At 40.7% G+C, this 27,529-nt stretch overlaps 1 protein-coding gene across 5 annotated transcripts in view; it reads right to left on the bottom strand.

The window, feature by feature from the left end:
- ADAMTS12 (ADAM metallopeptidase with thrombospondin type 1 motif 12) overlaps positions 1-27,529 on the bottom strand; it is a 175,179-nt gene that overhangs the window by 59,478 nt on the left and 88,172 nt on the right. For all 5 annotated transcript variants that reach the window (XM_072860961.1, XM_072860965.1, XM_072860964.1 and 2 more), the window contains 9 exons: positions 23,418-23,614; positions 21,434-21,517; positions 19,625-19,749; positions 18,175-18,324; positions 15,424-15,567; positions 14,587-14,731; positions 10,389-10,481; positions 10,014-10,159; positions 8,983-9,152 (listed from right to left, as the gene is read on the bottom strand). In XM_072860961.1, coding sequence (XP_072717062.1) covers positions 8,983-9,152; positions 10,014-10,159; positions 10,389-10,481; positions 14,587-14,731; positions 15,424-15,567; positions 18,175-18,324; positions 19,625-19,749; positions 21,434-21,517; positions 23,418-23,614 — 1,254 coding nt within the window. The remainder of the gene's footprint in view (positions 1-8,982; positions 9,153-10,013; positions 10,160-10,388; positions 10,482-14,586; positions 14,732-15,423; positions 15,568-18,174; positions 18,325-19,624; positions 19,750-21,433; positions 21,518-23,417; positions 23,615-27,529) is intronic.

A 27,529-nucleotide genomic window follows, 5' to 3' on the forward strand; every position in this document is an offset into this window, starting at 1 on the left:
ATGAGGCCGTCAGCTGTGATGGAGAAAGCAATGGGAAACCAGCAAAACCAACTGTCATTAGTGAGGGGAAAGGAGGGATCTGGGGTGAGATTGCCAAGGACACTGACAAGCAAGAGTTTTCCACCAGCTGATGACTGAGTGATTTCAGAGATAATTTATAACTGCTCGTCACTGCTGCCAGTCTCTCTCAGAGAGCAGTCAAATGGTTGCTTCTGATCTTCTGCATGTCAGTAGAGTGTCATATCATTGCTTATTTTCAGCTATCTGCTGGTACTTAATAAATTATTTCAAACACTGGACTTTTTTCCTGCTTGGGAACTTATGAAATGCAGCTAATATTGGTGGGTCTGACAGACCCAAGCTGTTCTTGGACAGATGTGCACAGAAGCAACAGGGAAGAGAAAAGCTGTAGCAAAAGCAATCTGTGGGTCTCTGAAACAAGATTTTCTGCAATGGACCAGCCTTAGTCTATTCAATTCATGGAGTAAGAAGAGCCAAACACACACTGCCCTGCCTCACAGAGACTGGCCCTTGGGAATAGGGAATTTTGAAACTCAGGCTTTGGAGAGTCAAAGGACACAAGTTTGATAAATAAATTGCATACACGAAGATGAGTTAGAACTGAAACCAGGGTAAAAGCAAAGACAGATATAATCCCTGCCCTTCTATCACTCCCTGGAAACCCTCCAGCAGAGCCAGAGCTATCGGATTAAAAAAAAAAAAAATAATCCATTGTCATATCGATGAGGGACAGTAACAGAGGACCTGTCTTCTGGTTTTGGTCTATTCCAAGACCCCAGTCTAGCCAGGTGCTAAAGCAATTTGTTCATGCTCAGCAAGCTGAAATGCTTTGTTGAGCAAAGCAGGGGGCCTTAAAACTGCCAGTCAGTAGGGACTTCAAGGCACCATTATTGAGCCATTTTAATACCATCTCCCTGTGTGCTGCAGAGGTGCCTCTGCTGAGTGACAGTTTCATCCTGTGCCTGACAGAGCTGACAGAAGCCGCTCCCCTGGTCTCAGAGGGATGCAGAGTAACTATACGTCTTTTACATCCTGGCTAATGAATTTCTTTCTCCCTCTTTCTCCCCTTCCTCCTTTGTTGACCTGGCTTGTGTCATACAAAGAACTGTGTTTAAAATTAGAGGAATTTCTAGTAATGAGAGAAATTCAAGCTTTTGGTAATGCAAAGAAACTAAATAATTTCCTACAAAAGGGTTTATTGTTTTGAAGGGGAAAATTCACTCTCATTGCTCTGGTTTGTACAGCACCAACATATACACAGCACCAAGCAGTGCACAAAAGTGACAGCAGCTCCTGCCCCCAAAGTGCTTGCAGCTCAAGGACTGAATCCTACACAACCTCAGCTTTAAAACTATGAAATCTTATTCATGTAAACAGGATCTCTGCAGAACTGGGATCCAAAAAATAAGAAAGGGACACTAAAGGAAATCCAAAACCTTAATGAGGAGGTTTGTGTTTTCCTTCTTGTCAGTGGAGCTAAAATGGCATCTTAGGACTGACAACAATGTTGTGCTTGTGGCTTCTCAAACAAAGATGCCTTCGTAAATGGCAATAGAGTGATTAGAGGCAGAGGACACACATGGACCAAGGTTATAAAACTGGTGGAATTCAAGGTGATGTGAGTCATGCTCAAGAATATCAATGGAGATGGAGCTACAAAAGAGTCTCAGGCAAGAACATAAAGTTTGTAATCCTTATCAGCCCTCAGCCCCTCTGTGAAAACTGCCAGCCATAACATCCATCAGTTGTTCTGATAAGAGCTGTCATGATAAGCGATACAAGTAATTTTACTTCTATCTGCAGAAATCTTTTTCTGGCCAGGTGGCTACATTGATTAGTTTAGTGCTCTAAATTTTGTTTCACCTTGTGTATCTTCTCAGTGTACCAGTTTTTAAACACAAAGCACAGTACCCTTATGGAAAGGAGAATCGCAGAATTTCAGCTAGTCTGTTACGTGCTCAGAATCAATCCTGATGGATACAGACTTTGCATAAAGCCATTTCAGCTTTTACATTGTTCGTAATGAAATATGTAAAGCAGCAGTTTGATATCTGTACCTCCTCCTTAGCTGTGTGTTGACATAACAAGCAAGATGGTATCCAATTTCATTTCAGAAATCACCGAGCAAGAAGAAGCAGACAGTGCTGTCGACATATTCTTGTCATAACTATGATGCTCTAAGTATATAACTCAGAAAAAGCTTGTAGAGAAAGATAACTCCCTTACTAACCCAAAATAAAAAGTAAAAATACATAACAAGCAAACTTTCAGACCTGCTAAGGTCCATGATTCAAAGAAGGGCCTTCTAGGCAGGAAAGCTTTCCTGGTTTTCCTAACTGTAGTAACTGATCTAAAATTAGATCCTACCTGTACCCACAAATTTTGTATTGCTTTTCTTCCTATCACTTTTCTACTGAGCCACACTGGAAATGAGAAGATATTGCTCCCTCCCCAGAAACTCAATCCTCTCCAATATTTATACTCCTGCTATAATTCGTCAAGTTATTTTGATATTTCATCTGCATAGAAGGCTGTTTAGGGCACCACTGAGGAAATTATCCTAGCACTGTATTAGCGATTCATTTTCTAAAATTATTTACTTATCTATTGTTATTATTTTTTTACAGCTGAGCTCAGGGACCTGACAAAAGATCAGGGCTCCTTTATTATAGGACTGTAAATAAACCGGACCAGAATCAGCCCCTGTCCTGAAAACGTCTAACATTTTAAACACGAAACAGATACAGATGTAGAAAGTACTTTTATCTCCTATTTTCAGATAGAGAACTGACACACAGGGAAAATAAATACATTTCCCGAAATGATGGAAGAACTTGAAAGCAAAGACTGGCATTGAATTCAGATTTTCTAAATCTTATTTCAGCCCTGAAAATCTAAATAGACTAAACTGAGATCAATATGAGCACTAGGGTTGCTCAGAAGGAACTCATTAAAGCAGCTGGTTTAGTTTCAGTTACTTCAGCAAATTTGATTAATTCATGATGAGACTTCAACAAAAATGCTGTCATCTTAGTAACTTTTAGGCCAAAATATACAGAAATTCTGGCAATCCAGCATGTGCATGAAATACTAGATCTGATCTGTGAACACTCAGTAATGACCATGCTCACACAATCCTTGTTCAGAAAAAGCACAGTGAATTCCCATTTAAACAGAGCTGATTTCTGCCTGGGTAAAGCCTACAGGGTTTTACCCATCCTTCCACACCAAAGTAGGATCAAAGTCACTGAGACTGCTCCTGCTTAGATTGTAGTTATATCTACAATGACAATATCCATTCCTCATACCCTCTAGGTAACCTGCTCTAATGTTTAGCCACCCATACAGCAATGAAGATTTCTTAATGTGTAACCTAAAGTTCCCTCATGCTGTTTTGGCCGTTTCTGCTTGTCCTACCTTTCATGGGCATGAAGAACGGCTGGATCCAGCTCTCTTTGGGGATTCCTGTACTGCTTGAGTGGAGAGGATGGGAAATTGCAGTATGAAGTACAGTGACAGAAAACTTGATGCCAAATCCAAGTTTGAAAGCAGAAGAGCTACATTCAAACTGAGCTGATAAGACCATGGGGTCCTGCTTTTCAAAGTCAGTTAACAAGGGCACAGAACTGCTTGGATCTCCATAGCTTCTTCCAGACCCCAGCACAACACTGCACGGAGCCATGCAGTCTTGCTAGCTTGTATCTCTACTAGCTCAGGGATACACATGCTATATAATCTTAGAAACTCTCTTCAAGTATTTGGCATTTAACTCACTCCGTCTTCTCTTTTCTAGAGCAAAACTTGCTTTTCTCAACCTTTCCTATAAACTTTTTTTCTATAAGTTCCTATAAACTTTCCTATAAACTTTTCCTATAAACTACGTTTTTCAAATCATTTGACTGCCACGTTGCTCTCCTGTAAACCTCCTCCAGTTTGGCTGAATCCTTCTGGCAGTGTGTTGCTCCTAGCTGGACGTGAGATTTTAGCTGAGGTGCCACCAACACTCAGCAGCCTAGAAAAATTACATCCTGTTTTTTACCGTAGTGCCCATATCCTGCACCAAGATTATGCTGCTGATTTGAACAGGGACAAGATTAATCCTCTAATACATAGAAGAAACCCAGATGTAATGGAATCCCAAGCCACAGAGCTCCCATAAGCACCCAGTAACTTCTTTGTAATCAGAATGGGACTAAGGAAGCAAGCCAGCAAAGCTGAGTAAAAATCCCAAAAATCAGGCATGTGATTTTTTTCCCCCGTGTATATTCTAACGGAGTTCAGATTCACCGAGTGTAAACAGAACAACACGAAGATAACTAGAAAGGAACATATTCCCTTCCTAATTTAAATTCGTTGTCCTCACAGCTGACTCCCATGAGTTCACATGCAGGAAGGATCCAGCTTAACCTGACTGAGAGGGATGTGATTAATGTGTCTGCCAGCAGAAGATAAGGCTTCAATATTTTTTCCTATTTCACAAGGAAGAAAAAAGGTGGACCTCTTCAAACCCTCACCTCTGTAAGAACTAAGAATTGGATGAGGAAATCCAAACCAAATAAAATTAGAAAAGACAATTACCAAACACAGACACAGGGGGAAAAAACCAAGGGTGAAGCTACTTTATCACTTTAACCAAGCTTGGAACTGCAAAAGGAAGTTTAATTTCAAAGCACTGGCAGCAGAAACATTATGTCATGCCGTTAGCTCAGCCCCTGTGACTGTATCAGTACAGATCTTACCTGATACACAGACATACTTTGGAAGAAATACGAAATTTGAAATGCTTTAGCAACATAACCCCTATCTGCCAGTATATGAGATGATCCTGGCACTGACTGAGAAAAGAAAGGTATTTATATGATTCAATGTAGGACTCATACTTACTACATGAACGTAAAGCCCTGAGAAGGTATCAGATTCAGATAAATGTAATTTGTCAAAAGGTACGAAATAAATAAATGTGGGGACAGTCTGATGGCAAGAGAAGTAGATTAGCACCAAAGTCTGACTAAAGTGTCAAAGTACGGGCCTGGGCCATGAGAATAATTCAGACAATATCCTGGTCATAGTGCTGGATGCTTTATCCACCCTTGAACCTGGAAGACCCCTTCATGTTGAGACTCCCAGGGATACCCAGGTGCTCCAGCTTGAGCACATGGGTTTCTGTGCTCCAGGGCAAATCCACAATAGGACTACACAAGTTCCCCAACAGGCCCAAACTCATTTAAAACAGAAAGGAAAAATCTCAGCTGGAACCTTAAATATAGTTAGCCTAGGTAACAGCGAGGTGTCATTCACTGCTTTTCTCCCAGGTTGCTTGTTAAAGCTGCTTGTTGCATCTCACCTTATATTAAATCATAAGCTATTCAAAAAAGTCTTTGTCCTCTTGTGAAGGTACAATTTACACAACAGAAAAGGACATTACAACAGTGTTTAAATTATGTGACATTCATTAGAACTGACTTATGTAAGCTATGAAATTAAAGCCAGGAGAGAGAATTGTGATCACCTAGATCATTTACTGTTTTTCCAGCAGGATGAAAGAACAAAGAATGTCTAAAATGTCACAAAATGTCTAGCTCAGGGTTTCACCTCCTCAACTAGATGCTTCCACACAAAAACTGTTATGTGCACTCAGGGTTTGCGAAAGCTTCATGGTATTTTCTTTTCCCCTTATATCCCATGTGCAGCATGAGAGGATCAAAAATACCTGATAATAAAACACAAGATGTATTGGATTTGTGTGGCAAGATTTTGGTAGCAGGGGGTTACAGAGCAGGGTGGCTTCTATGAGAAGCTGCTAGAAGCTTCCCCCATGTCTGATGGAGCCGAGCCCATCAGTGATGGTGGCAGTGCCTCTGGGATAACAGATTTAAGACTGGGGAAAAAAACCCTGTGCAACAGCAACTGCAGCTGGAGAAAGGAGTGAGAATATGTGAGAGAAACAACTCTGCAGACACCAAGGTCAGTGAAGAAGGAGAGGGAAGAGATGCTCCAGGCATTGAGCAGAGATTCCCCTGCAGCCCCTGGTGCAGACCATGGTGAGGCAGGCTGTCCCCCTGCAGCCCATGGAGGTCCACAGTGGAGCAGATCTCCACTGCAGCCCGTGGAGGACCCCACGCCGGAGCAGGTGGATGCCCCAAGGAGGCTGTGACCCCGTGGGAAGCCCATGCTGGAGCAGGCTCCTGGCAGGATCTGTGGACCCGTGGAGAGAGGAGCCCACGCTGGAGCAGGTTTGCTGGCAGGACCTGGGACCCCGTGGGGGACCCACGCTGGAGCAGTCTGTTCCTGAAGGACTGCACCTCGTGGGAAGGAGCCATGCTGGAGCAGTTCGTGAAGAACTGCAGCCTGTGGGAAGGACCCACGCTGGAGAAGTTCGTGGAGGACTGTCTCTGGTGGGAGGGACCCCACGCTGGAGCAGGGGAGGAGTGTGAGGAGTCCTCTCCCTGAGGAGGACGGAGCGGCAGAGACAAGGAGTGGTGAACTGACCACAACCCCCATTCCCCGTCCCCCTGCACGGCCGGGGGGAGGACGTAGAGAAATCGGGAATGAAGAAGGGAGGGGTGGGAGGAAAGTGTTTTAAGATTTTTTATTTTTCAAATAAACCTACTCTGGTTTGATTGGTAATAAATTAAATTAATTTTCCTCAAGTCGAGTCTGTTTTGCCCATGACGGTAATTGGTGAGTGATCTCTCCCTGTCCTTGTCTCGACCCATGACCCTTTCGTTACATTTTCTCTCCCCTGTAATGCTGAGGAAGGGGAGCGATAGAGTGGTTTCGGTGGGCACCTGGCATCCAGCTGGGGTCAACCCACCACACAAGCCAAAATCTTCTTGGCAGCAAGCTAAAGTAGTAACAGACTGCTGTAACAGTCTTTGAAATTGGATTGCACCAGTTAAGGGGAAAAGTAAGGGAAGCTGGTGTACACTGACAAAGGTTGGTGTATATATGGTGGACGTGGTGATTAAGTCTCCAGAGCCCTGAAACATCAGCTCTTTTTTGTGGGGGGTTTACAAGAGGCTGTTGGTTTGCTTTTGTTTAAAGCCTTGGTTTGTTTAGGGCAAACACTCACAAGAAAGGCTCAAACTGCTCCATCTCACAGAGAGAGCACTGCTTCATGACCCTCTCTGAAGTTATTTTGCCCAGGACACCTTTAGCAACTAATGGAAGGTGAAAGAAAATTTGAAACTGAGATGGAAGGAAAACTCTCAGATGTATTTCAGTGCAGTAGATAACGCTGGCTGGACAAAACTGGAAGCAGTGTGCCCATGATAGCCACCCACCCTCAGTCGTACAGTGATGATGTCAGATGAAGGATCAGCACAGGATTCGGCCAACTCCCCGCTTAGATGAGTGTACCCAAGAGAGCCTTCCTATCTAAGGAAGCCAGGATTTGTGTAAGTTAAGAGTTTAGCAGCAAGAAAACACTTCAATGCTGTTAATGAAATGTAAGAATGAAGTTGCAAACATTACAAACCTCACAGATCACAGGGGAGACATGTAACTCTAGACTGAAATTCTGGCTGCTGAGAAAACAGGTGAAAACAGTCAAAAAGCTTTTTAAGCCATGGAAGAACTATTTCTTTGGCATTTGAAGGATTTTGCAAAAGGTCACTGAAACCCAGGGTGTTCCAGATGAAATATATCAGGCTCAACAACACAGCATTTTAAAGATAAGTGGTTTGTCTGTAAAGCTCCAATCAGCTCTATTTGAAATATGGCATGGACACACCATAGGCCTGCCTTCCAGAGTGCAGGAAGCATTTGATTGATGATTCTTAATGCCCTTTAAAAGCACACCTTCTGCAAGAAATGCACACACAGAACTACCAGTTCCACAGCACCACCCTAGAGAGGACATGAACAGAACCAAGGCTGTACCCTGCAGCAGTACACGTGAGTAACAGAGAGGACTGGAATCCCAATTTCAGTGACAGGCGACTGCAGAAAACGGTTTATGAGTTTGGCTTTGGACTAAGCCTTAGGCTGTTAGCATTTACCATGATTTGTTTTACTGGGAGTCCTTCCGAAAAAGCCTATCAACGATATTTTCTTTCATCAGAAATTTTCCTGGAAGTCTGTCTGCTCCAGGTTCATCTTCAATGGTGTATTAGTTAGATGAAATTGAAACAGTAGCTGAAATTTAGGAAACCTATTCAGAACTGCGAATAACTGAAAATGCAATGAGCATCCTGAAAAGTACTATTGGCAAACGAAACTGAAAGTTGAATGTTGAGCTTCACTTCCCTAACTGGTTTACTTTTTCATAAAAAAATTATATTGCTAGCTTCTACTGGATAATCTACACCTTACATTTATGCATACACCAAGAATCAAACTGCATGGTAATAACTATTACCCCTGTATTTAGTAAATAGCTGTTACAAAGCAAGTTATAAGGCAGAGGCATTGACTCTGTCTCTACAATACAGGGCAGTACAATACTGAACCTGTTGAGGTATTACTTCCTCAGTGTGGTGTCAGGTACACTTGCCATGCAGATCTGAGTTTGGAAGCAGTAAAGCCACATTTGTGCAACGGAACAGCTCTGCTTATCGGGTGCAGTGATGCCTGCAGGCCCAAACATGCAGCTCTACACTATACTACTGTACTTCTTGTTCTGTGGTTGACACTGGAAAAGACGGTTTAGGTCTATCCCAAACAATTAGTATAGATGTGAGTTCAACAGCTTTTCTTAGTGCAATATCTTTGCAGGAACTGGGCTAGTTAGACTCACAGCCATTATCACCAGAGCTCTGCAAAAACATCAATGTGTAGAGGAGAACCACCGCCTTTGAGTATACACAAAAGGCAGACCTGCGTATGGAAGCACAACAGATTTTTCTCTCTAATTAATTAAAAGACTTATAATTCAGCAACTTCTTGCCCTCACAGAGGTTTCTCATAGGTCTGTACATTTGACTTTTTATACAAGATATTAAAAAATTTGTAGCTTCGTACCTGTGTTATAAATGGGAACCCAGTGGTAGAATTCATTCTGGTAGGGAACTGTATCAAATTCACTGCACTGCATCTGACGAAAGGTTGGCAAGCCTTTGCGACAAGGGCTAATGTTACACATGCGATAGCGTTTCCTTTCTCCAGTGCAGTAGTCTCCTCCAAACTGTGGTCTAGAAAAGGAACATTGAGATTGGGATGTGAGATTCTGGGTAAAAAATAGTATTAAAAGAGCAAAGTCTTTCAGGTTCCAATGGGGTAACAAGGTGAATCTGAATCCTTGACAGGGTAGCTGACATGCTGATCACATGTTCAAGTACCCAAACATGTCAGTATGGAGCACAGAGATCTAGACAAACCCTGTATCCCAAAGAAGTGCTTAGTACATTGTCTGGCTGAGCTCACAACAAATTACCTTATCAAATGAACTCCCCCAAAATACCATATTTTCCAGGATGTTTGACAGTTCTTCCAGAAAAGCCAAGTGATTTCTGCTGTCAGGCACCCTCTTAGTGATTTCTGAAAATGAGACGTAGGGTCTTCATGAACTCGGATATGTATTAGAAAATTCTGCCTTTCATATTCTGTAACTATCACCTCAAGTGTCTGAAGCTCAAACAAAGCTGATGACTAGAACAAAACATGAAAGGTGAGTCCTTGATTTCCCTCAGGAACAGATTGCTAGCTATTGTTCTCACTCAGCGTTTGAAGACATTTATTTATCCATGGCAGTATTACTAAAGCAACATTTCTATTATTTCTGCAAAGCCTGAATGCTAAATAACAGGAATTTTTTTTCATTTTGTGTAGAAATAAGCTCCATGGAGGGCAAGGATTAAAGAACGAGATGACGATCGTAAAAGGTGAGCCAACTGAATTTCACACAGGTATGCTTAACTGGGAAGGAAAGGTGTTCAGTGTCTGTCTTGCTGTGGCACCTGCTTATAACAGTCTCACACAAAAGAGTCTCCAACATCATAAGTACCTCAAAGATCTTGAATAAAAGGTAAAAAAAGATTGTGCACTCAGCTTACTCTGGGCTATCACATGGTCTCTCTGCACTCTGAACTCCTGCCCCACATGTCCTTGTGCAATGGGACCAGGACGACCAAACGCCCCATCCACCATGGATTGCTTCGGGAGTCTTGCCTACTGTAATGCACTCACCAGAGAAGCACCACTGAAGAGAGAAGAGAAAGGACAAACAGCTTAAGATCACTGTCGCAGGAAAATGTTATTGTGAATTAGTTGTTATTTCAGTCCCTGAAGGTCGAAAATGTAAGTGGAAATTTAAATGGAATGTCACAGGATGCCCCTCCTTCATGCTAAACAACGGCAGAGCTACTCATGGTTCCTCTGCCGTCCTTTTGCAGGCAGCACAGCTTGCAGGCAGCACAGCTCACAGTCACCTTGTTTTCTCCGCACCGAGTTCCATCTGCAGCTGCATCCAGTTTGGAGCGGCAGGAGCCTTTCACCGAGCACCAGAGTGTTTGGCAAAGGTTCTGGAAAAGAAAGACAACTGCAGCAGCCTGAAGCAGAGCTGAACTCCTATGGCCAAGATTTTCAAAAGCCTCCCACAGTTTCATACAAACATTTACAAAGCCTTGTAAGGTCTGTATTTCCAAAGACAGGTGTTCACAGTTTTCCACAAGTCAGGACCCACCAAGGGTCCAAATTTAGGTACTTCTCATTAGTGTACAAGGAGGGACTATTTGACAAATACAAAACAGTGAATACGTTCTATCAAGTGTAATTACCTGAACTATGTGAGTTTAAATATTCTCCTTATTGGCTGCTCAGCTCTCAGCTACACACAGGAAAAATGGCGTTACAAAGTTTGGGCACTACTGTTTATAGCAAAGGTGAACAGAGTTTGTATTATTTTCATTTGATTAGTACTAATGAATACAATGTTCAATTTTGCATTGCTGTCTGCCCGAAAAAATACAGTGAAATCAAAGAAGGTTAGAGAAGCCAGCCAGGTAAGTGAAAACAACATCATGTCTCCAAGTACAACAGCCAGGTTAATATTCATGGAGGTCCCAAAACTGGATGAGGAAAGAGAGATCAAAACATAGGTCTCTTAAAACATCAGCCAGGCAGACAGCAAGGGAATGATCTAAAAGAACCAGTCCAGGCTAGCTGGCAGAGAAAAAAGCCTGCTGGGCTGGGTAGAGTAAGGGCTCTGGTTAGTGGATGCTTGCATATTAAGTTACTCAGAAACTGGTGCCAGTTTAATGCAGTACATTGCCAGTAACGCACAGCATTTCAGTTGCTGCTCCACGTGCAGTGGTCAACTCCACAGAAGGGGTAGAAACTCCTGCAAGTCAATAAAGCTAGCAGGGCAAGAAACATTACAGCTATCTTATAACAAGTTGTCTTCACTCAATCAGATCTATTCTCTAGAGAGTGAGGACAGACATCGAGGGCTGTTCCCCCTCCTCAGTTCACATGCACACCAGCTTCTCTTTTGGTTGACACGCAAGAGCCCTGCATGCTTGGGAACTCCTGAATGAGCAGAGCTTTGTGTAGAAGATCACTTCCAAGCTGGAGAACCCAGGGGTGTCAGAGAGACTGTGCACTCCCAGCTGGAACAGCAGAAGCAAAAGCCCAGGGGCTCTGGGCCAGGTCTGAGGCTGTTTGAACGGCAGAGTTCAGCACTGGGAGAGGGAACAGAGCTGGCAGTATCTACCTGTGAAGCCGGGACAGCTGTTAAGTGTCATCAAAGAAAGGAGCCGATAAAGAAGGATCCCATTAGCAGCTCCCACTGGGATTCTCAGAGCAAACAACATGCCAGGTTTGGGAGCCAACACAGAAACTAGGCACTTGCAAAAATCCAGCCCCAATGAGCTAGCAGCAACATTTGGCTGAGTGTGAAATGCAAAACTTGGCTGCTGGTTTCTGACCTGCTTCTACTTAAAATAGCTAAGCTTGGGCACAGTCTGTTTGGAGAGAGTTGCCTTTTATTTACTTTCTGCATTGTGTGTTCACCTTGGTTTTCATCCAGAATGCCAGAAAGAAAGTTGATAGTACAGAACATCTCAAAGCACTCCAAATCTCCAGTTGGAATACGATGTCTGGGGCATTGCATCTCGGCTCATTTAGCTGCTTTTGGGCAATGTATACAAGTCAAAGGTTGTTTTGCAGTTCCCTGTTCATAGTTCAAGAGTAGCATTACTTAGCAACTTTTTGTGAAGCCATCATTGTCAGGTTCTTAAGGCAGAGCTACCCAAGTGTTCTGGCTGATGACTCTTCTTTCATTATGAAATTCATCCTTTATTTTAACTCCTGTATATAGAACATGTTTTGTGCTTTTAAGTGTATAAAGTGCACTCCTGCACTGTGCTTCAGATACCAGAGAAAGGTACAGAAACTGAACACAGCTTTCCACTGACAGTTACATTTTTATGAGGCGCTCTCTAGATTTCAAAGTCAAGAGTTCACGGAGGAAATTCTTTAACTTCACAATAATTTTCCCATATTGATCTCCATGTACCAGAGCCTTTTTTCCATCTTTAAGAATACCGAAATAACTACAGTATAAGAAAAAGCACTCTGTACTGTGTGCTTTTGGAGGTAACAGCCAGAAATTCATGACTCTACCACGGACTCGCCGCAAGGCAAGAGATTTTTATCATAAGCAACATGGTATACACTTTCCACCCAATCTATGAGATCATGGTCTGCACCTTAAAGAAAGTTGAGTCCAAAAAAACGCAGTTTCACTGAAGTCAGTGGAGGTTCTTGAGATAAAGAGAGGTCAATAAGATAAGGATTCTGAGCTCCTACAGCCTGTCCCATAGGAAGCTACCTACCACTTGGAAAATTGCTCCCTGTATTTTGCTTTTCTTTTCCTTATTAGAGGAACAATATTTATGTACTTCACAAGGTGCTTAGAGGACTTACTACCTAAATGGTTTCTGGAAACCACTATCTGAATTATAAACCTCAGTCTTTGCTAAGTGTAATCACTGAACCCTGGGGCACCTTCAGCTAAATGCAGATTTTTCTCAAAAAGAATCTGTGGATCAAATTCAGTCAGATATTAAAAGTTACAGAACAAATGTAGCCTGGTCAGTGAGCAATTGTTAAATAAGTACTGGAAAGGCAAAGAACAGTCAGACCTCTTAGACAAAATGACTGTACTGATCATTCAGCATGCCAGGCAGACTATACTATTCGCAATTCCCTTCCTTGCCAGTGCAGCTACCTGCAAAACACAGGCCTTCCAGTAAAATGCAAAATGAGATGATATCAATTAATTTTCCGACATATGTAAAATTGGTTAATCAGGAGATGTTGAATGTAAAGGCCTACTAGGTTCAAACCCAAGGAGAGACAGAATTAACCAATATGGCAAAATTACACTTTAATTTTCTATCTGTATCAACAGACAAATTACAGTCACTGAGGAAACTGGAACAGCAGGTAATGAAAGCAATCTTTTATTACCTGCTTCAGATTCAGTAGTTGCAGTTCAACAGTGGTAATCATGTTATCTATTAAGGCTGAGAATATTAATCAGAAATAATCTCCCTAATAGAAGAGTAGATGAGGATACATATAATTATCCGAGTGGAATAAACAGTCAACATTGGCAGTCCCCAGTCCACAGCTTCGCACAATACCTTGCCTAAAAAACACTCCAGCACTGCTGACAGACATAACGTTTCTTCTGCCACAGCTGTATTAAACAGGGCGAGCAAGCTGGATGCTATCTGCAACATTTGCTGCATATTGCTGCCCAAAACACAGTGAAAATTAGTGATCACTTAGCCGGACTATCACTTGAAACCACTGCTTCTGAACTGTTCTATGTAGAAAAACGCTGTATGGAGCCAAATAGCTCTGAACATGGAAGGTACAGTTAAAACACCATATCACTGCACCTTAGCTAATATAACCTGTTACTCTGCAGTGGCTTCTAGCTCTTGTGGAGAGTTGTGCTGCTGTGACTATACTGCTCCCTTGCATCTCCACGCAATACTGTTTTGCTGTGCTGTGAGACAGACCACAGGGTACTTTGTAAATTACTCATTTCCACATAAGAAGCTGATGTTTGATGGGAAAATAAAGATTCTTCAAGGTACATTGACTGAAATGTCCTTTAATTTGTTAGACTATCAAGAGTGTGAGAAATCAGGACATATGGGAAGAGAGCACAACCCTGATTTCTTCAGAAAACTCTTCCTGGAACTGAAGATTTGTTCCCAGAATGATTTGGTCAGTTGAAAGCTATAAGCTTGAAGCATCTTGGTTTTTAAAATGGGATTTAAGCTGCATTGATAATTTACCTAAGATCAGTATTGTAAGTTTAGAACCAAAATGACTCCACTGCTGAAGGACAGGCATTTAACAATAGATATGGGGCCAGATCCAGTAAAGGTCTTGCAAAATACAAGGCAAACAGTACAACAACTCACTTCCAGAATCTGCAGAGTGGAATTAAAACAGCGTTAGGCAATGCCTGCACTGCACATCTAGCCTATGAGACTCTGAACATGCTGCATTTGTAGTTAGCAACTGAGGTTCACTGACTGCGCTTCCACACTGTTCAAGAAGCTTAAGTTCTTATTAGGAGAATGAAGAAAAACATACAGCACTTACATCCACATCTTCACAGAAAGTAGCATTGGAACCATACTGAAGCTGGCACTGGTGATGCACGTCATAAATCACTCCAGGAGCAATGATTGGGGACTTTAAAACTTCTTTTTGGGGGATATCATCCAGACAGAATCCCCACCCGCGGCTAAAAGACAAAAATTGCGTATTAAAAAAAACCCCTACAACCAAGTTTTTTGACAATTCTATACAGACTTTCAATATCTAATTCTTAATGGTAATTTTGCATATGGCCTTTGCAAATAATACTTCCAGATTCCAGCTAAGTTATGCTGAAGTGCTGCTAACAAACAGCACTCCATCTAGTAAGGAAGGGTTTACAAAGGCAAAATATAACTTGTCAAAGTGGAAATATCATGAGGTCAGTATGGTTTGCAGAGTGGCTTCAGAGCACTCTACAGCCTCTGGTTAAAGTTATACCCCATTGCTGCCCTTAAAAAGAACATAATGAATTTGAACAAGTCATTGAAGTCAAGCACATGTCATTGTGGCCAAAGGCAAGGTCTATGATGTTCCATCACAGTCCTTGATAGAAAGGCTTCTTTCTTCCTGATAACCACAAAAAGCTGCAGGTTGCACCAAACCTGAGCTGATATGACAAGACTCCAGTTCACTTCCAGAAAACAAGAATACAATGGAGCTTTTCCCAAATACTAAGTGAGCAATAAGCTTGGGGTATGCTCTCCATGGGAATTAACTCAAACACACTACAAAACCCTATGTTTAGTAATATAATACAGGATTTACTTTAAACTCCACATAAGCATCTCACACACAGCTGTACTGATTTCAGGGAAATGCTAAAACCTGATCACTCACTCTAGGAAACGTGTGATGTATTCCTTGCTGCACTGTGACCAGGTGAGTGGAGTAGGATCATATTGCAACTGTCGAGACATAATATATGGGCGCTTTCCAACAGGCTCACAGTCATTCTCCTTTCCATCATGCTGGATACCAAAACTGGAGATAAAAACCAACATTTAATAATTTCAGCTGATTGGTTGTACCACAACACCTACCTATAGGTTCCGCACTGTGCTTAAAAAGACACTAAGGTTGCTTCCTCTCCTGGTGAGCCGTAGACATCTGTTTGCTAAAAAAAATATAGAAGATCTGACCCAAAACCTACAAAAAATCTACACTCCAACAAGCTTTCAAACATGTCTGTTATGTACAGCAATATGGTCCTGCACAAAATAAAGAACAGACTGTAAGAGACTACACTCAAGGGTATTTTTAAGGGAGTCAAAACACTATTGCACAGTTGAGCCAGAAGTCACAGTTTAAACCTCAAATTTATGTTAAAGGTGCTAAAACTAAGAGCACTTCCTACCTCTCGGATCCCAGTTATTTCCGACTCGTACCACTTTAACTAAAATCAGGCTTTGTTACACTATGTCTTACACTCTCTTATAATCACGCCTCTATTGCTTGTTTCTTTTTACATCTCCTTTGATAGATTGAAACAGATATTTTCAAAATTACTGAATGTTCAGTGAATTTGCCTCCAACCTCCACTCCTTCTTCCTATATAGCTTTCTCAAACTGTGCCTTACAAACAGATCTCCATAGCAGGTGTTCCTGACATGGTTCTTTCCAGCTTCTCTGGCTTATTAAGAAATTTCTTTATTCAACAGCTTGTAAAAGTCATAAACATAAAAAACTCTGGGTGGGATTCAGCTGACTAAACATACATGCCTCCACATCACATCACCATGAAGATTATCTGAAATAACAATATCCAACGATATTGATATATGAAGATGTTGACACCTACGCTGTTAACGTCTAAAGGTGTGTAAGCCCTTGTGTGAAAGAGCAGTGAAAACTGACTCAGGTCGTGATTCAGTCATGGATCAGACAAAGTGAGCTCAAACCACTTAAGACTGTTTCTGGAAAATGTAATTGTACCATGACTCAAATGTTCCAAAAGCAGGGCATGATTTCAGTTAGAATCAACACCAGTAATGGGTCTGAGGCATAAAAGCAAGTGTGTCCCCTCAATGACAGGCTCTTTTCCATGAACACAGTCTGTTGACACAGGAGGCTGCGAACATCTAGAGGGACAGTATGGGGAAGAATTGTCTTTTGGCATTCATCTAAGGAATGGGTGCACGGCTTTCATCTGATTTTTTGTTCATCTGTCCTTACAGACTTTTATTGTCCATACTTGAACTTTTTAACATACGAACTCTAACCTGGCCTGAGGGAAGGACAGTTTCATGTTAACAACAAACCCTACAGTATTTGATTTTCTTTGTGGAGACAATTCTTACAGGCAAGGCCCTGCACCACTCCTGCAAAGGCAAGTATAGCAGTACTCTGCCTCACAGCATCCAAAGGACAGTGAGTTACCAGCCGCCGAGGCTAGATCAGGAGAAGGTCACACACAACTCTATGGGGAAGAAGTGTCTTCTGATACTAGTGTTAATGAAAAAAGCTCCATGTCGGCAAGAGGTTGTGGGAACCAAGTAACTAAACCCAAAGCACCCAGATCCAACTGTAACGATTTCAGCATTATTTACTTATACTATTTTCTTTCTGGCAATTGAGGGGTTGAATAAAGAAAGGCCAATTAATGGATCAATACTTGAGTACTCTTTGTATCAGATGATGATGATGATTATTATTATTATTATTGCCCATCAGGAAATACAGACTTCATCCTGACTGGCGGTTGGGTGCATAATGAAAGTAATGTGATTGTAGATACAGCAGTGAACATGTCACCTAGCCAGGCAACATGGTCCAGCTGAAAAGTGCAGGCATTATTATTGCTCCATCCCGGAGTATTCACGAGATAGGTCTCTACCCTGGGTAAAACAGCTCAGTGTCAAAACAGATTAAAAAATCAGAATTTTTTCAGGTGAGTTTAATAAACCAACTAACCAGCCAAAACACGCTTAGAAATCAGAGATACTGAGAAATCTAGTTTCAAGCAAAAATACCCAGTCATAAAAAAAGTTTAGCTGTGTCCGAAACTAAATCCCCAGGAACTTTAGTCGACTTGACCTAAGTGTATCCACAATAGCAATATTAATATACAGAAGATACTAGTTATTAAGAAATGCCCAAAAGTGACTTTATTTGTTCATCAGAAAGGAGAACAAAGATTTGATATTTCTGTGAAGTTTGGCTACTTGAATTAAAAATGGTTTCTAGCTAATTTACAATATTGAAATACCTTGATATAATGAAACAGGTATGTTTTATGTAAATGATTTGGATTGATTTGGAGATCATCTAAAGTAATTGCATAGTAATTCAGTATAAGTTTGGAAAAATTAGCATGATTAAGTGATGCTTCTTTGCAGCTTAATTATTTCACCCTGAGGTACTGCCCTAGCAGACTTTGTTAAAAGGGGAAGACTGAGTATTTGTAAATATAAACAAAGGTCAAAGGCTTAAGAATCTCTTTCTTATTCCTTTGCTTAGAAAAAACATAGTTTTGATTTTAATAACAGAGACATTAACTCACTCCTTGTTTTGTTTCTGTCTGGCAATTCGAGTATTAATACAAATAATCAATTAAACTCAGCTGGGTCCCCCTTTCACTTTCAACTATACCTGTGTCCAAGTTCATGAGCAATAGTGAAAGCCAACGGAAGGCCAGAATCTTCATTGATGTTACAGCTTCTGTGAGGTTGACACATGCCTGACAGATGAGACAAACCTAAGGTTTCGCACGGACGATTCATGCCAGCACAAATGTCCTTTCTAGAATCGCAAAAGAGACATGCCATTAAAAGAGCTTAAAACCAACTGCAGAGTGTCACTTACCTTGGGGGGTAATTCTCCATCTTATAATGTATCAGTGCTAATTTGCGTTTTAAGCAAAGGATAGCGTTAACATTTTTACAAACATATATACAAGAACATGCACTTGTTCCACTACTATCATATTATACTGGTATAATTTGTAGCCAATATTTATCTTGCTCTAGAGCCTAAATATGTATGTTTATTGTCAACTCGCATAAGAAGAAGTTTTAAAACCTCCACCTCTAACAGCGTTTTCAGGTATGGTTTATTAAACTTGCCATATCTCAGCTGCATTCAAGTGAACTACTTCAAGCCAGTTTATTTGGAGAGGTAAACCACACATCACTGTGAGACTTCTTTTTCTCATTCTTATTTTAAGATTTGTTGACTCTCTTCTCTACTGCACCACTTGAGGGGGGGGTTTTGTGTTGGTTTTTTTTGGCCTGACAGCCTTTAACTTAGGATTTTTTTTTGCAGACCTGAGCCCCAATCTTTTCTCTCAGTTGTGTGCAGATTGGATCCATTTTTATGGACCTGTAGAAGTTCTGTTTCATGCCCTGACACAAACTCCCCATGTAACCTCAGACATCACCTTTAAGTTTTCTGTGCCACCCTTGCTCACGCGTAAAAAAATATTTTGTGTCTCCTTAAATATGGAGATAATATTTACAAATCATACACTTTAAAGCTTAAAAGTAAATGGCACTGTGTTCGCAAAATACTTGTCCATTCTGAGCTGCACCTGTATATTACTTTAGGATTTGTCATTACGGAGTTGTTAATCTACATGCTATGTTGTTTTGGTATATTGCCTCAAAGAAGAATACAGAAGTGACTGAGCACAAAATGAGAGTGGATCAAATGGGGAAAATGACCTGAGCTCTGCAAATTGCTAATCTCTTGGGACATACAGATCTCTATTTCCTGACTAAGATGCATCTCTAATAAAACACCCACATGCATACATAAAGTGTTATATATACTTTGAAAACAAATGAAAAACAATCCCTTTAAAAGGTACAGCAGGTCTAACTTTAACTACGGTTTTATAATATAGCTCATATTGTCTGCCTGTATGAGTGTCAGACACACTCACACTAGGTTATTTTTGCATTAACACTGTGTTTCAGAAACAGCATGTCTTCATCAGACCACTTTACTGGGTTCTACGCAGGATGAACTAAATGATAAAAAAATATCATCACCAAAAAAATGCAACTAAACAATAGTCACATCTGCTGAACTGCTGTCATACCTGGTTAGAAGGACGGCCACGTCATGGTGTGTAGGGTTGACATCACTCTTGGGATTGACATTCTTCTGCCATTTGCAGAAGCTGGCTAGTGTTTTATCAGCATGGTGAACTATCTTCAAGCCTTGCTAATGGGAAATGAAGGAAAAGATCATTGTGAAGACCACACTGCATTGCAATAACATGTCAGTGATGTTAGCTGTGAAGCTGGGTAATCTTTGAAATGCAATTGATTATGCTTTTGGCTAGAGCCATTGTTAGGAGAATGACATCTATTTATCTAACATATTGAATATTAAGTTAAAATGTTGACATTTTTCTAATTGGTGCAGCTAAAGGAAAAAGTAAATGCAGAAATGTACATATTTTTTTGGTAAGTGAGCTTCATAAGATCCAACACTGAATTGAAACTTTCAAACAAACATTTTATATTCTCTTGAAAGCAAGTTTTCCTCTATAGAGAAGGTAAAGACTAATTAGTATGGGACTTCATCCTCAAATTTGTCACTCAATGTTATGTAAACAATGTCATGCTCAGGGAACAATTATGCTTCTAAGGGTGTATTTCTTTCACAATATTTTTCAATTCCAAAGAGAAACAATGCAGTCATAGATGTTTCTTCCTCATCTTATTATTATATAGTATACATGCAAGTTACTGAAATTTCTTCTGAAATACAAAGTATGCAAAACAAATTCATTCAAAAACATACGTTCTCATTTCTGGTCTTGGGCATTCACTGTATCTTGTCTCAGTTTACTCTATTTAAGTGAACTTTCTACAAAGCATCTAAGTAACATTGTTACCAGATAGTAATTTCTGGGTAACTTAAAACCAAATTTTGAATGATATCCAACACTGCTGTTTCCAACATTGCCATGCACAACTGAACAGGAATCCATGGTTTATTATCAAAACAGCCATAGAAATTTAGCAAGTAAACTTAACTGGAGGTCACCATGAACTTCAGGTCCCAGTTGTCCTGTTAAGATGAGAACTACAGTTTTTGGCCCACGTATTCTTACACTGAGGGCTATAAGGATAGACTCTATCCTAACAATTATTTCAGAAGACTGGCCCCATGGCTTGGTTCACTGCCTTCAATAGCATCGGGACCATCCGGCTTGTGGTTATAAATTATAAGCTACTAAGAAAATCCCCTTAATGTGTTCCTGCAGTCAGACCAAGCTATGTCATGCACAGTGTTTTAAAAATAACTATAAAATGATTACAATCAGCATGTATTTAAGCATATAGCAACATATTTGTGAATGAGAAACATTGGAAACTACCAATATATAGCTAGTTTACAGCAACTAGCTTCTACTTAGTCCTCATTTTTTTGTTTTGAAAGAGATCCAAAAAGCAAAATGTACGTTTGAGCTGCACAATAACAGATTTACTTCTTCAGAGACCTGCAAATACTCTAGCATTACACTTTATAGTACATTTCAGGTAATGCTACGTAATTAGATTCTGAGTGATGATGCGTAATTTCTGTTTCTTATCTAGTCTTCCTTGGCATCCTGTGTTCTTTTGACACTGGGGAGATTCCATTTCTCCATTCCTAATTTGCCTGTTTTAATTACATTTTCCTTGGTGATTTTATGCAGAAATACCTGAAGTCATCAGCTAAATACCTTGCGATCCAGGGCAGCATTTATTCTAAAACCAGACATGCCAAAGATTAATAGAAAAGTAAAATGAACACATTATTTTAAGCAAATAAACTCTCCTCTCCATAATTATAGCTCAATGTATTGAACTCCCAAGTTTTATAGGTGACATTTTGAGGAAAATAAAAACCTTACCTCCTCCTCCTCAAAGAGGATGAGCCGGACCAGCACAATGTGAATTGCATTGCCAATGCTTGGATCGTGGAACAACCCTGTGACCTGTGCCAGAGCCAGGAGGTATGAGATTAACTGATTCCTTTATAGCAGAACAGGACTTTAGCAAGAAAATATGACATTTACTTCAAGCACATTGTTCATCTTGGGGTGGGGGTGTTGTTTTGTTTTTTTAAATCCTCAATGCACTTCACTGAAAGTTTACTGAAATGCAATAAACGTTAGAACTACTGCATAGGGCAACTCTGCCAAATGAGTGATGATACAGGATTTGGCAAAAGTTACTAAGCTGAAGAGCAAAAGCACACACAAGATTATTTTATGTCCATTTCCCTTTCAAGAACTTCAGAGTTCTTAAAAAACATTAGCAGAAAAGAACGCAACATCTAGAGTCACATAACACTGATGGAGAGGTCCACTCAGGGTGCAAAAATACAGCATGTCAAATTGTTCTGTTTTAATTTGATAGGAATCAGCTTCTGCCACAACAAAGCAATAATCAGTCAGTACTAGGTAAAGAGAAATCAGTTAAATGATGGATACTCTTGTGTTTTCACAGCACAGAAGAGGATGAGAAGAACAAAAGCAACAATGAATCCATTAAAAAAAAGAATCCACATAAAAAAAGAGCAAGAACTGAACTCAGCAAAAATTTGACCCAAACATCATCACAATGTTGAATTAGGCAGGAGGAAAGGGAATCAGAACAGAAGGCAGTCATAACCTATCTATATGTGAGCTATGCCATATATCACAAGAAATATGAATGGACAAAATGGATTGTGTTTGGATTAAGACTGTTTTAGAGAAGACCGTTAAAGGAGAAATTACCAAAATGAAGTGGAAATTGTGTTTACAAAAGTCTGATTTGGGTATGGATCTTTTTCAAGGTATTACACTGAAAACTGAATCATTGTGAGTAACCCTAATATCTCACATACAGACCGCAGAGAAAATACTAAGACTTGTTTGTTCCTGAATCTGATCATGACAGGGGTTTATTCCACATATTTTCCCTGTGTGGACAAAACCTCACGTGCTCAAATCAGCTTTGTGTCTGTTTAATACGGCTCACTGCCTCAGTAGTGAGTCAGCCTGCTCGGGGCACAGTTGGGAACTTACTGTATAAACATAAGGGACAGATCAGTTACCATGGTTAGAATGACACTGTGATTAATTTCACATATATTACACACGTACCATGATAACGACATAGAAGACATCCTCCATAGACTCTCCAAGGTCAATATCTACTATGATACAGATAGTAACAGAAGACATATCTGTAGGCCGTCTCATGAAATGCTATTGATTTTCCCAGGTCAACTTACATTTTCAAACTTGCCACACAGGAAAACATTGAAAGTTAAATATTTTTTTTTCAATGTGGACTTTGTATTACAGGCAAGATACTTATCTGGAAAAACAGCAGTACTGATTTTAACTCAGATAGAGTTAACTTTCTTCATAATAGCTTATATGGTGCTGTTTGGATTTGTGACCAAACAGTAACACACTGATATTTTAGCTCTTGCTAAGTTACTACAATTTCTAGGGGGCTCCTGTGTGCCTTTCTCATCCACAGACATGGGAAAGAATCCATATGCTTAAAACTGTAGGATTTCTCTCTGATGCTGTAGCTACCAAACTGAAATCACAATGAGCAACAGCTTCCAGGGGAGACAGCAAATTTCAGTGGAAAGAAAATTAATGCTAGCATTTATAGCTATGAAACTTCTCTCACTTAAAATCCAGAGAAAAATTGCACCTATGCAAAATATAAGGTTAAAAATGTTTTAAAATACAGAGTTTCAATAAATATATATAAATGATATTACATTTCTTTCAGTGAACAATGTTAGACTTGTTTCAACGTGATCAGTAACATAATCAAGTTAAAATCTGCTTCATTCATCTATCTAAAAAAAGGAAATATTGTACATACCATATTCATTATAGTGAGGATGTATGATTCCACATGGTCACTTCCATGATATTCAACCATCTTACTGTCTGCAACCACAAGCGTCTCCACCCATCGTTCCTTGCTGACAGAGCGCCGAGAAACCTTTCTGACAGCCATATGATTTTTTTCCCATCTCTCCCTCCAATGCTGCTGCTGTTTGAAAAAGCTGAGGGTATCTGAAAGGGTAAGAAGCAACGCTGACTTGAAAATATTTTCAAGCTTGATTTGAAATGTATGGCTGTAACACTTGCAGACAGAATGGTAGCATCGCAGAATCACAGGATGATTTAGGCCGGAAGGGACTTCTGGCTGCCACCTTCATGACCCACAGCAGGGCCAACTCCAAAGTGACACCAGCGTGCTAAGGGCCCTGTCCAGTTAAGTTCTGAATACCCCCCTAGATGGATTAAAAAGTTACCCCAACTCCAGTGGGCAACTCCAGTTACCCCGCATTCAAAAGTTACCCCTACTCAAACGCCAGGGATAAAGGTGCAAGACAGAGCCAAGCTAAAAAAAAATTGCACCGGGGATGCCATTTTCAAGGAATTTATCTTCTGTGGTTTGGCTCTACACTCTCTAATGACACCAGTTCATAGTTTAAGATAAGGGATGCGCTTTCGCCACAGGCAGCTCTTATTCTCAGCAGGATGGCACGTTAAGCCCATTGCTGTGGCACATCCATGAACCGTTTATTCTGTGCGTGGAAAATATCCCCGAAGAGTGGGGACACTTCACCAGTAGGTGTCATCTAAATACCAGCCAGGCAGACGGCCGTGGGCTCCTCAGCTGCTGCCATCTCTGACTGACAGGCGAGACACTTAGCGTTTCCACTATAATTTTGGGATCTGTGCATCTAAAGCCTTTCAGGAAGAAGTCTTTGCTCTGTTGAGTTGCTAGCAACCTTGCACTGCACTCGGTGGGGCTAATTGCTCTCGATTCATTCTAGCTTTGAATGCCAGTTGACTGGGTTACCAGGGAAATACCGGGGATGTAAATACCCCTAGGCCTGAAAAAGAAGTGAGAGATGCCAGTTTGATAGCAACTGGCAGCATTTTTCCAACCCAGAAGCCAGAGAAACACTTCTACAGTGCTGGGATTCCTGAGTCCTAGGAAGGATCAGGAGCCCTTGTTGCTGTTACAGATGCTGCAGTAGTCCTTTGGCATCTCACTCATGGAAGAGGACGTCCTTATGCCAGTTGGGGCACATCTGCAGACCAGAAAGACAGTTCCTGCCTCAAAGTGCTTACAGCCTGTCCAGCATTACCCCCACTACTGTGCGGGAGAGGATAGTTATCCAGTATTACCTCCACCTCCCAGCACTACTAAGTGTTGAGGGACAGTTACCCAGACCAGTCTCCCCTTGAACAATGGATGACCTGGCAGCTAGGTCCCAAATCTTGTATTCACACCAGCAGAAGATCTGTTATGCCTTTGTTATGAATGTGCTATTTGCCCTTTAGAAGACCTAAGTGCAGCCAGAATGTATCATGGCATCTTGCGTGTCTACAAAATGTGGCACCATTGGACTATTAATGATGTGTATAATACATCTCTCAGAGTGAAAGGTGATTGATATCTTGGGTTATTGTGTACATGGAAAAGAAGATGCACAAGTTTTTAGAAATGTGTTCCCTGAGGTCAGTGTGAAAGATGCCTAGAGAAAGAAATGCTGGTGCCGATAGCACATTATGCGTAAAACTGAAATATGCCACATGAATAATCAAAACTACAGCAGCCACATCACACATTTAGAACTGAGCCGCAGTGCACAAGTGTGCAGTACACAGCAGCTCTATTAGTACACACACAGTGACCAGTTAGCACTTTGTCACAGTACCAGTTGAGGATTTCAGCCAGCAGCAGGCATATACCACCAAGAAGCACACAAACCTACAAACCTACCCCAGTCAGGTTCATTCTACTAGATGGAAACCTGTACCTCCCTGGACCACCTTTTAAAAGATACTGTAGAAGCTGAATTAATATACTATGCAGAATTTCATGTATTCTATATTGTAGATTTAGAATATAATAAATAAATAAATAAATAAATAAAAATAGTTGTAAGTAGATTTCTTTTTGCATGAACTGGCATTTGCATTTTAAAAGATGCTGAAAATACTACTTGTGAAGGACAAAGAACCATAAGATTTTTGACCTGCCTGGCAAGGAAAACAGCATAAAAAAATAACTGAATCTAAGAGAAGTTTGAATAAATGTAAATAAATCCCAATAAACATATAAGCTTAGAATTTTTACTATCCATACACCATCACAATAAAGATCCCAAGAATACAAATTTCCTTTGTGAGTACCAACCCAAATCACTTGTCAGTGTCATCCTGTGATGACACAAACACACACAAACAGACTCTGTCCTGCAGATATGTCAGCTAGTAAAAAAAGTTAGTCAATAAAGAAAGTTGCCTTCTCACCAAGCCAAGGGACAAAAGAAAGGCATACATTTTTGCATCTTAATCTTGAAGAATGAGCTGCACGGAAGAATAGCTTCTTGTCTACATGGAAGAATATAATTTGTGAGTAAAGACAAAGGAAAGACAGTGGGTGGATTATTTGGTTTTGTTTGTTTGGGGGGTTTTGTTTTAAGAGAAGGGAAATGGACTATCACTGCTATAACCTCTACCCTCTTCCCCACTAACACAGGCTGCAGCACCACTCCTGCTATCTCCGTCAATCTTTGTTCAGTTACTGCAATAGTCACCTCTATGAAGGGCTATTTATGAGCTGCATTCATTAGCCTCTCTTGTACATTTGCATGGTTTTCAGCATTCTTTTTTCTATGAAGCGCAGTTCTCAGTATCTACATTTTTAAGGGTTTTGTGCTGAGAAAAACCCCCACAGCTATCTGAACAAAAAATTCTGTTCAGACTGCTGGTTAAGTGATTTTTTTATGGCCAAATAAAACATCACGCCAGCTGTCAGGCTTTGTATTCACATATAGCAAAGAGTTTTGTTTATTGTCTGGACAGGTGATAGCACTGGAGGTAAAAACGTTTAAAGCCATACAGACTGCAACAGTGAACAACCCTCAGGTTTGGAGTCCTGGTTAAGCATGAGGCTACGTGCTGCAGGAAAATCTCAGAAGAGATTCGAGTTGTGAAAATTAATGGCAGGGAGCAAGAGGGATTCTGCAGACAAAACTCTCTCCTCAGTGACCAGTCCCCCCAGTGTGGGGATCTAACCTGGAAGGGTGTCATCTAAGGACTGGATCCCTGCTGTGTTAAGTCTCCTGGCAGCTTTTTTTAGTTAGATGAAGCAGAGAGGGAGAACACTAACATACAGGCAGCTATAAAGTTTGGTTCTACTTCTCCTTTTATGTCTCTCCAAATGATGATTGTCTCTGTTAAGCTCTTAATTCTGAAGTAAAATAATCTCACCTTGCTTTTACCTTAAATTAGCAAAGCGTTGCAAGTGATTCCAGATTTGGTGAGAAACCCCAGTTACCCTGTTGTCCAGGAAGGGAAATCTTGACTAAGAGCCCACCAGTTCAGGAATACCCAAGAAGCGATGGATGGTCTGAAACCTCGTAACATACAGTGCTGTCTGAGAAAAGCCTGCCTTCCCACACTCTTCCATCATAACCGCTGAGCACAGCACACTCCACAAGTAGCACAAGGGTTTCCATGTATTTTTGAGAAAGATGTAACACAGGTAGGTGTAGTGCTGGAGTCCTTACGAAGTCAAGGTAGTGCTGAAAGTATACCCAGGATAGTCTAAGACTAAATAAAAAGAAAGTTGGTAAGAGATTCAGCTAACAAACTGCATGAAATTCAAGCAGCAATACTCAGACGTTTCTACCTGTTGTGGGAGACAATTTTGCAGATGTGAGGCTTTCATTAGAAAACCCGATCCAGCCAAACAAGTCATATACAATATTCCGTAAGTCATATGTCATATCCAGCCATATGACTGCATAACCAGGAGAAATGGTGTAGATGACAACATTTTGTCAACTTCTAGTTAGAAATGGCTGATGAATTTCAGCAAACGGGTTGGGTTTTAAAATCACAATCCAAACTGGTTTTAGTGAAAAATAAAAATGTCCTCTGAAACTATCCATACAAATCCTA

The sequence above is a fragment of the Ciconia boyciana genome, chromosome 4 (assembly GCF_034638445.1).
Source record: "Ciconia boyciana chromosome 4, ASM3463844v1, whole genome shotgun sequence".
NCBI classification, from domain to species: domain Eukaryota; kingdom Metazoa; phylum Chordata; class Aves; order Ciconiiformes; family Ciconiidae; genus Ciconia; species Ciconia boyciana.